At 38.4% G+C, this 10,818-nt stretch overlaps 2 protein-coding genes across 3 annotated transcripts; both read left to right on the forward strand.

The window, feature by feature from the left end:
* The first annotated feature begins 1,125 nt into the window (after window positions 1–1,125).
* LOC140830828 (protein DJ-1 homolog A-like) lies at window positions 1,126–4,845 on the forward strand. Its single transcript, XM_073194327.1, has 8 exons — window positions 1,126–1,339; window positions 1,408–1,608; window positions 1,907–2,056; window positions 2,152–2,331; window positions 3,305–3,385; window positions 3,834–4,034; window positions 4,116–4,256; window positions 4,490–4,845. Exons 1-8 carry the CDS (start codon window positions 1,181–1,183, stop codon window positions 4,694–4,696), a joined length of 1,320 nt encoding a protein of 439 aa, XP_073050428.1. The 5' UTR covers window positions 1,126–1,180; the 3' UTR covers window positions 4,697–4,845.
* Window positions 4,846–6,168: 1,323 nt separating this feature from the next.
* On the forward strand, window positions 6,169–10,426 carry LOC140830829 (uncharacterized). 2 transcript variants are annotated; one of them, XM_073194329.1, is made up of 5 exons: window positions 6,169–6,579; window positions 7,282–7,379; window positions 7,460–7,525; window positions 8,823–9,023; window positions 9,249–10,426. In XM_073194329.1, the coding sequence occupies exons 1-5, from the start codon at window positions 6,227–6,229 to the stop codon at window positions 10,163–10,165; spliced, it is 1,635 nt and encodes a 544-aa protein (XP_073050430.1). In that variant the 5' UTR covers window positions 6,169–6,226; the 3' UTR covers window positions 10,166–10,426. The 2 variants fall into 2 exon arrangements, with proteins under 2 accessions (XP_073050430.1, XP_073050429.1); XM_073194328.1 differs by having other exon boundaries at window positions 8,823–10,426.
* The last annotated feature ends 392 nt before the right edge of the window (window positions 10,427–10,818 follow it).

Here is a 10,818-nt window from a genome sequence, read left to right on the forward strand (position 1 = left end):
GGTGCCCTTATGTACCTTACAAATTGTACAAGGCCTGATATATCTTTTGCCGTGAATCTGTTGGCAAGATTTAGCACATATCCAACAAAGAGACACTGGAACGGAATTAAACATATATTCTGTTATCTATGAGGAACGACAGACTTGGGACTTATGTATTCAAAAGATGCTAATCCAAGTATAATTGGTTATGCTGATGCTGGATACTTATCTGATCCACACAAGGCACGTTCCCAAACTGGATATGTATTTACTCGTGGAGGCACTGCAATATCTTGGCGTTCACAGAAACAAACGCTCGTAACAACTTCATCAAATCATGCCGAGATTATTGCACTACATGAAGCAAGTCGTGAATGTGTGTGGTTAAAATCAATGACCCAACATATCCAAATTTCATGCGGATTATCATTCGATGAGAAGCCTGTGATACTATATGAAGATAATGATGCATGTGTTGCTCAAATGAAAGAATGATACATAAAAAGCGACAGAACTAAACATATTCCTCCTAAGTTCTTCGCATTCACCAAGGAGCTTGAGAAGAATAAATGTATTGATGTTCGTCACATTCAATCAAGTGAAAACTCATCAGATCTCTTCACAAAGGCACTTCCTACGTCAATATTTAGAAAGCACATATATAATATTGGGATGCGCAATCTACGAAATTTGTGAAGAATTGTTCATGTCAACATCAGGGGGAGTTTACGTGACTGCACTCTTTTTCCCTTACTATGGTTTTTATCCCAATGGGTTTTTCCAAGTAAGGTTTTTAACGAGACAGTACAAAACACGTAATGAAGACATCATCGTATCATGATCATCATCACAAAGGGGAGTGTTGGAAAATAATATTTAAAATGTGTGTATTGAATATTTGAATGTTGAAAATAAGAGTTGTAAATATTGAAAATTAGTGTGTGATGATGTAGGTACTGATGTATTTTATTTTTGGATTATTTGTAAAGATTTCCTATAAATAGATCTCTCATTTGTGAAGAAAATCACAATTGAGTAGTAGAGAAAAATATTATAAAATATGTACTTTGATAAATTTTGAGAGTTTGAGATTTTTATTTTTTATCATAAATTTTTACTTTTTCACAACAGTTACTAGTTTCTTCCACGATTTTCTTTTCTTCTCTTCGCAGTGGCACACGTTGCTTATGCATTTGCCATGGCGGCTTTAAATTTACGCCACTTCACCACTTTGTCCCCCTATTTGTATTCTCTCGCAAAGCGACCCCGTAACTTATCATATTTACGCTCTCTCCCCATTTCTCGCAGTCGAACCAGAAGCTTCTCACTTTCGATCATGGCTTCCGCTGCTAAAAAGGTACCAACTTTTCCAACACTCCAATTGTTGTATCGTGTTTCACTGTGACTCTGTTGTTTCGTGTGTAGGTGTTGGTTCCTGTGGCGAATGGAACGGAGCCTCTGGAGGCGGTTGTGATGATAGATGTGCTGCGAAGAGCCGGCGCCGATGTGACGGTGGCTTCGGTGGAGAAGCAGCTACGCGTTGATGCTTTACACGGTGTCAAATTAGTCGCCGATGCTCTCATTTCGGATTGTCACGATACTGCTTTCGATCTGATATCTCTTCCCGTACGCTATTATTTTCTGTTCTTTTACTCTGTGTGTGTGTGTGTGCGCGCGCGCGCGCTCGCGCCAACAAGGAAACAATCGTTTTGTGTAACTACTATTGGTGCCGTGTTCCATTTCATTGTTTTTTTTTTTTTTTCTGTTAATCTGTTTTGAAGATCCCAAAGTGGTGGTGAAACAGAATGGCATTAGATACCTAAGTGCGCTTTCCTTTATTTCTCATTGGTTCGCAGCAGCCATTTATTTTCATCATAGCTTGATAATTTGTTTCCTGAAATTTAGTACCAATGATATGGCATAGGGAGGAATGCCTGGTGCAGCCACTCTTAGGGATAGCAAAACTTTGAAAAGCTTGGTCGAAAAGCAGTCTGAAGAAGGTCGGCCATATGCTGCAATATGTGCTGCTCCTGCTGTTGCACTAGGGTCGTGGGGCCTGTTGAAGGAGTTGAAGGTATCAAAATATCAAATAATATGCCTGTTGCCATACTTCGACAGTTTATGAGGAAAACGTTCTCTAATGATTGGAACTCTTTATTCTTTTGGCAGGCAACTTGCTATCCACCATTTATGGATCAATTATCATCCAAAGTTGCCGTTGAATCCAGAGTGCAGCAAGATGGCAAAGTTGTGACTAGTCGTGGACCTGGAACTGCATTCGAGTATGCTGTTGTGCTGGTTGAACTGTTATATGGGAAGGAAAAGGCTGATGAAGTTTCAAAGCCTCTGGTATTGCTACTTTCCCTTCTGATCTATGTTATTGAAAAGGTTGAACAATGAATAATTGGGTTGTAAATCACAGATAGCATAAGTTGAAGGTTTCTATTAGTGATACAGAATATTTCTAAGATACAAGGAAAGTGCTTTTTGCAAGTGTTAGGTACAATGCGTTGCAAATGTTGATGAGTTGTTAAAGTTTATGGTGGTCGTCCAAATTTATTTATATATGCTTGGCACTTCGGATAGTGTTATTTGGTCATTTATAGGTTGGTGTTAAGTTGATCCTCGCTAAGAAATTTCTCTTGCCACCCCCAGCTGTGAGTCTGAACTCATTTAATGGTTTGTAATTTCTCATAGTACATTTTTGTGGCTTTGTGGGATATGATGCTTGTTGTAAGGAATAGCTATGTTTTAACAAGGGAAAATTTATACTCAAATTGGCCTGCAATAAACATTGCTAATTTACGAGATAGAAATTTTAAACGTAAAACTTTTGTTGTAATGTCTTCATTCCAATTGTATTACAGAGTTGTACATTGTATTTCATTTTTAAGTTATGCTCTTTTTGGCTAAATTCGTTTTCTGATTCATTAACTTGAGCAAACAAGTTTGTTGTACAGCATTTATAAACTTTTTTTTTTGAAACTGATGGCTTCTACTTTTCCATTTAAAGGGAGTTATAGTGATTAATATAATCTGGACTGTTTTCTCTGTTAATTTTTAATGAATTCTTTTGCATCGGAATGTCCAAAACTCCAATTGCTAGGACTTAAAAATGATCTTGACGTGTGTATGCTTGAATACTGTGCAATCAATAATTTGTGCTGCTGGTATATTCCACATTCATCCCAGCATCTCTAATTACTAACTTCAGATCTTTACAAGTAAAGAGTGCCTAGCTAGTAAGTAGGCACATGGTCTGGGGATTTTTACCAAAATTTGTGATATATTTCTAAGACATCTAACTCATTTTTTTATCCAGGTCTTGCTTAGCAATCATGGGGATGAATATACCTTTACTGAGATAAATGCAGTCAAATGGACGTTTAATGATTCTCCCAAGGTAGCTAATATTGTATTTTATATTGTATTATACATATATCCCATGATTCTATCTATTTGTTTATATTTTTATTTTTTGTGTGAAATTAATGATACCTTACAGATATATCTTGAAAAGATGAGCAATAAAATACACTCTCTGAATGTGAATCTGCGGCTTACTGGTTAGGTTAGAGTTGCTCTGGGAACTGTTGGTCTGGTTGTTAAAACCCTTATTTTATGTTGTATCTTGCATTATGCGACGAGATGGCATGCTATCCATCATCGTGAATGATGTAGTTTATACTGTTTTCTTCTCTCTTTTGAATCACTTGTGATTGGAGATGACGGGAAAAGAAGAAATGTTACAGAGAGCCGCATATGGAGAGGCTCCGAAGATAAAATTGGAGGCATAATTTACTTCATGAACAATATTCTAGCTCAGAAATTTATTCCATACTCCCTAACAGGTTCTTGTACCCATCGCTAATGGAAGTGAGGAGATGGAAGCTGTTATTATAATTGATGTACTCCGACGAGCAAAAGCTGAGGTGGTGGTGGCCTCTGTTGAAGACAAACTGGAAATTTTAGCTTCAAGGAATGTTAAACTAGTTGCTGATGTACTTCTAGATGAAGTCATAAGTCATTCATATGACCTTGTTGTTTTACCTGTAAGTTGGCCATTAAACCACATTTATCAGATTTATGTCGCAAAACACGGTATAAATGTTTTAAATCTGCCATTCGAACAGGGGGGACTTGGTGGTGCTGAATCTTTTGCGAAGTCAGCGAAGCTGGTAAATTTGCTGAAGAAACGGAGAGAATCAAACAAATTATATGGAGCAATATGTGCTTCTCCAGCTGTGGTTCTTGAGCCTCACGGTTTGCTGAAGGTAACGTGTTAAGATACTTAGGACAGAACCTAGAGGGGAGGGGAGAGCTTTTGGCAGTTATCACTACTCAATTTTTTTTTAAAAAAATTAAGTTTTCGGTTGGAGTTTCTTTGTCATTTTCCAATCAATTACTTTAGGGTGTTTGCTAGGCTTCGCGGCAATATAAATTCTCCTAAAATAGTTTGCATAGTTCCAGTTAATTTCCTCATAAATCTTGGCTGAATGTCTCTCAGGGTAAGAAAGCTACCGCCTTTCCGGCTCTGTGCCACAAACTCTCGGACCCGAGTGAAATCGAAAACCGGGTGGTGGTTGATGGAAATCTGATCACTAGCAGAGGACCAGGAACTGCAATGGAGTTTTCGCTGGCTATTGCCGAAAAGTTTTTCGGAAGAGATAAAGCCCTCGAGGTTGCCAAGACCATGCTGTTTGTGCAGCACTAGAGTTCTTAGCGGCCATGACAATGTTTTGTGATGTATGTGGCCTGACGGCTGAACTGTTTTACCGATAACTAGTTCAGAGCAATCAGAATTACGGTGAGACTCCCGTGTGATGTACATTGAAAAATAAAAAATCTTGTGTGTTTATATTATCCGGTTGTGCAGAGTGTGTCCATTTTAATAAGAGTGAGTCTCATGTGAGACCGTCTCACGGGTCATAATCCGTGAGACGGGTCAACCCTACCCATATTCACAATAAAAAGTAATACTCTTAGCATAAAAAGTAATACTTTTTCATGGGTGACCCAAATAAGAGATCCGTCTCACAAATATGACTCGTGAGATCGTCTCACACAAGTTTTTGCCTTTTAATAATTGGTGTAGATAAAGTTGAATTTTTAAATTTAGGGTGATAGGAACAAAAAAATAACTTGGAAATACTTATAATTCCGTAGTGAACATGGATAGTATTGGTTGGACTATATTTTAATTTTAAATTGTGATAAATTTAGCGTAGAATTATGTATCAAAGATAAATTTCTTGAATTTTGACATATTTACGTGATATGGCTGGGTTCATAATTATAGTGTTTGGAGAGAAGCATTTTTTACTTCAGATCAAGAACTAACCGATTTGAAAGTGTCTTTTCCGGATGTTTGTCTATGTCGGATTGACTATGTTGATCAACACTGTTAAATTGCTTTGGAATTTTTTCACCTGATTATAGGAGAAATATCGGAAGTACACTTATTCATTGCAAATTAAATTGGTATGTTTATATAAGTACACAAAATCTTTCTCCACCATAAGATCAATCTGGTTAGTTGATGCATTTTAATGATATTTCGTAGATCAATTATTAAAATATCTAACGGACAAAATATTTAGAAATAAAATTCAATTTATTACAAATCATATTTCATGTTGATTAAGTTAATTCATATTAAATTTATTTTAAACGGATGCTGTTGATCAATATATACGTTTCATTCAATTGGATCTTACAAAATTTAATTCACATAAATAATCAATATTTTATTAAATATCATGATCGGTATTCTTCATCTTGTTCCTGAAAAAATAATATTTGGATATAAGCAAAAATTTGTATGAGATGGTCTCACGGGTTATATTTGTGAGACGGATTTCTTATTTGGGTCATTCATGAAAATGTATTATTTTTATACTAAGAGTATTACTTTATATTGTGAATTGGGTAGGGTTGACCCGTCTCACAGATTAAGATCCATGAGACGGTCTCATATGAGATCTACTCTTATATATAAAGACGGGATATTATCCATACTCAATATATTGTAAAAATTATTATACTAATGTGGACTAATGAGGATTTAGGAAGAAATAAAATTTTACAATATTTTTTCCTGGAATTTTTTGCATAGTAAATTATTCACTATTTTTTAATTACGGCAACCAGCTGCTTTGTAGGTAACTCAGCTACTCAGGGGTATTAACCTAAAACCCTCCTCAAAACGACTTGTACGGTATCGCCAGGGTTTATCGAAACCAAAATGGCCACTATCTATGTGGCTCGATCTCTGCGCTCCACCACCGCGCAATCATTCGCCACCCTTCTCCGCCGTTCCTGCGCCACCTTGCGCCCGCTTGTCTCCGCGTCGTCCAACTCCCATTTTCTCCACCTTTCTCCACGGTTTTCCGCCAGATGCTTCTCAACTAGACGGACCGCTTCTTCTCTCAACGATCCGAACCCTAACTGGTCGAACCGCCCGCCGAAGGAAACGATATTGCTCGATGGATGTGATTTCGAGCACTGGCTTGTGGTCGTGGAAAAGCCAGAAGGCGAGCCTACTAGAGATGAGATCATAGACAGTTACATCAAAACACTTGCTACGGTGGTTGGCAGGTTTGACTTCTTGTTTTTCTGAATTTATTTATTTTTTTAAAAAATTTATTTTGAAAGTTTGAAATAAAATTTGATTTTTTGAGGCTCAGGATAAGTTTATAGCCGATACATCGTTCAATCGTTAAGCTTTTGGCCACTGTTAGCTTGCTGGTGGTGTGGATGAAATGAATTAGAGATTATAAAATGAAGTAATTTGTAGTATGTAACCACTGTAGACATGGGGATTTGTCTTATGGCAACTTGCTACATTTTAGTGCAAAAACTATTCTTTTCCCCGTGGAGAAGGAATTTTTGTTCTCTCGAGCTGTCGCTTACTATGTTACTTGTTAAACTTTCGGACAAAAAGACACCATTCATGAAGAGTTTATGATAACTAGTTGCTTCTGAAGAACATTGAGTGTGAAAATGTACTTTATATGGTTCTGAGCTGTTATGTCAAAGCCAAGTCCGTGTTAATTTGAAATGGCGAACAGTTTGGTTAATACCCTCTCAAGCTTGTCTCTTTTGGTTGATTTTGTTATGTTGTTTTGAAAGTTATGAAGCATGAGTTTCCTTGCGACCAAGCAGTTTGAATTTGCCGTATGAGAAGATTTGTTCAATTAATTAGATTCTGTCCGTGTTTCATATCTGTGCTTATGTATGTATAATCGTGTTCATTTTTTCTTTTATGGTGTATAATGTTTTTACTTATGAACTTTTCAGCGAGGAAGAGGCTAGGATGAAAATATACTCAGTTTCTACTAGGCATTACTTTGCATTTGGAGCCCTTGTCTCGGAAGAACTTTCATACAAGTTAAAAGGTGATATGAGTTTTATCAGAGTTGTTGGGTTGATGAGATTTTTATGTTTTGCCTGAATTAGATTTTTATTTTTGGTCCAGAATTGCCGAAAGTTAGATGGGTGCTACCCGATTCATACTTGGATGTGAAGAACAAGGATTACGGAGGTACAAAGTTTGTGATGTTTGTGGCTTCACTTGGATGTTCTATGTTTATTGAATTTCTTTGTTGTTTATCTGGTCATGGTTGTCACTCTTATAATTTTTTTTTTCAATTCTTAATGGTTCCAGACATTGTTTTATGAAAGCTTAATCCCCTTTATTCCTTTTTGAATAAGTCTTTTTTTTTTTGATGAGAAACTATTAATATTTTATTAAATAATAAAGATTGTTACAGTTACAGTGGATGAGCAATCCACAGTTGAGCAATCCACATACATCATATGCTAGGAAATTAAACTAACAAATGAACTTCCAGTCCCTAGCTAACTCTGATAATGTGATGTGCTGAAATTGAGGATTGATTATTGCCCAAGTAGCCACTCTGACTCTGATACTATCCCATATTTCTTCGCAAGATTTGTTCTCTTCCCTGAAAATTCTGCTGTTGCGTTCCATCCAAATAGACCAAAAAGTGCAATGCACCACTAAGTGCCAAAAGTTCGTCATACTCTTTCCCTTGATGAATCCCGGCTCGATGATTAACATGTCTTGCGATCTTCTTGGAAAAACCCATTCGAATCCTAAATGTTGCATAACTTGTGCCCATATTCTCGTCGTGAACGAGCAATGTAACAGAATATGGTCTTGAGTCTCGTCACTTATCTTGCATAAGGTACACCACTGTGGGGACACAGCAAGTCCCGGCATCCGCTTTTGCACTACGTCACAGGTCTGTAGTTTGCCCAAAGCGACAATCCAAGAAAACACCTTAACCTTTAGTGGAATCGGTACTTTCCAGATATTGTAATGGTATGGGAACACACTAAAAGAATTTGTGTGAGTGAGTGAGTCATTTATATCCAGTAGTCATTCTCGTAAATTTTCTTGGCTTCCAAAGCATGGACAGTCGCACACAATCACAAATATGCATATTCTTGATTTTATGTCTATATTTTCTTATTGACAGAATGTATCTGTTGGTCATCATCGTGCATTCAGGATAACATATACAAAGCCCCCAAAGCTTTGACTTTTTTTTGGTGATATATCAATCTACGGAGAGTCATGATGAAGCTTCTTGAAGATTTTTCTGGTTGTCTTGTGTCCATAGTACTCTTCCTAGAACATGTTCTGTTTTGCTAGCTAAGGTTGTGTCAAATGCTTTGATGTTTCTAATTCTGAACTTATGCCTATGTCCTCATACGTGTATTGCCTCTTGAAGGTTGGTACTTTGGTTTTCTGCCTTGCATATGTGATGATATTCAAATATGATCTCATAACTTTCACGCTTTGGTTAATGCAGGAGAGCCTTTTATCAATGGAGTAGCTGTTCCCTATGATCCTAAATATCATGAAGAGTGGGTAAGGAACAATGCGAGGGCAAATGAAAGGAACAGGCGCAATGACAGGCCTAGAAACTTCGACAGGTCTAGAAATTTTGAGCGACGAGGAGACATGCTAATGAGTAATCAGAGCCCCGTAACCAATGTTGGAGGACCAACAGGTAGCATGGGAGGTTCTCAAAACATGTCTGCAGCACCACCACCTAATGAGCCCAATATTGGTTCACAAACGAACATGCACAACTATCCTAATAACATGGGAGGACAATCAAACTATGGGGGAGGCACGCCACCAAACTATAGGGCAGGGATGCCTCCTAGTAACATGGGAAGAGAGCCAAATTACGCCGGACGTGAATCTCCACTAATGGGAGGAGGGCCAACAGGTAACATGGGAGGTTCTCAAAACATGTCTGCACCATCACCTAATGAGCCCAGTAATGGTTCGCAACCGAACATGCACAACTATCCTAATAACATGGGAGGACAATCAAACTATGGGGGAGGCACGCCACCAAACTCTAGGGCAGGGATGCCTCCTAGTAACATGGGAAGAGAGCCAAATTACGCCGGACGTGAATCTCCACTAATGGGAGGAGGGCCAACAGGTAACATGGGAGGTTCTCAAAACATGTCTGCACCATCACCTAATGAGCCCAGTAATGGTTCGCAACCGAACATGCACAACTATCCTAATAACATGGGAGGACAATCAAACTATGGGGGAGGCACACCACCAAACTATAGGGCAGGGATGCCTCCTAGTAACATGGGAAGAGAGCCAAATTACGCCGGACGTGAATCTCCACTAATGGGAGGACAACCAAATTACATGGGCGGACAGCCGAACTACGGGGGAGGCGCACCTCCACCCAATGTCGGAGGGCAGCCGAACTACGGGGGAGGGGCACCTCCACCCAATATCGGAGGGCATCCAAACTACAGTGGAGGCATGCCTCCGAGCAACACAGGAAGCTATCCACCGAATAATTTCAGAGGAGTGCCCAATAATGCTCCAAACTCTCAGTATGCAGCTAACAACGGAGGAATGCCATATCAATCTGGTCCAGGACCAAGTCATAACAACTTCGCTCCTCGTACAGGATCTGATCCAGGACAAAATGATAAAAGTTTTACCCCTGATATTGGATACAGTGCTGGGCAAAATCAGAACTCTGCTCCAAATATCAGACCACCTGGTCCGGGACATCAGAATGGCTATACTCCAATCACAGGTGGTGGAAATCCTTACCAAAACCAGAATCTACCTGGAAGAGACATACCTCCGCCTACAAACTATTGAGATATTAGTAGCGATTGAGGATGGAATTCCCAAGAACGAAGATTTATGTTGTAGTTCAGAGGTTTTTGTTAGAAGCCTAGAACGGTTTATACTCTGATTGATACTGATATATAACTTGGTCAATGAAACTGAGATTTTGCCGGTCCTTTGTTTTGCTAGGTGTCTGTCCTTTGGTGCCCTTTTCCGCAATTATGTATCTGCACACTGTGAATTCTTGTATTATTTTTGTTTAATTTTGTGAGAGAGGTCTTCAGTATTTAATGTGGATAAGTGCATGAATGGCTACTGTATTCGTCAGAAACCAATACATGAATAGAAGTTACCTTGTATCTTGACCGGTGTAGCTGTGCTAAGTTTGTCATGGAGTTCTAGGTTAATACAGTTTCAGTATGTTGCAAGGAAGTCTTACATACCTGTAGAACTAAATGCATTAAGCCTGATAAAAATTCCTAAATCTGTAGTTTGGGATCCAAAATGAGAGGCAAAATCGAAATTGAATCACTTGGATACAGTTCGGTTACGACTCAAATCAACCCAGAACGAGTAGAACTATGATTGTTCCAATGCCTGCTATCTTATTTGAACGACATAAATGCATCAAGAAACTATATTAGGAGCTTTTAAGGCTAAATCTTGTCTATAATTTTGAAGTT

The sequence above is a fragment of the Primulina eburnea genome, chromosome 4, assembly GCF_022965805.1.
Source record: "Primulina eburnea isolate SZY01 chromosome 4, ASM2296580v1, whole genome shotgun sequence".
NCBI lineage: Eukaryota > Viridiplantae > Streptophyta > Magnoliopsida > Lamiales > Gesneriaceae > Primulina > Primulina eburnea.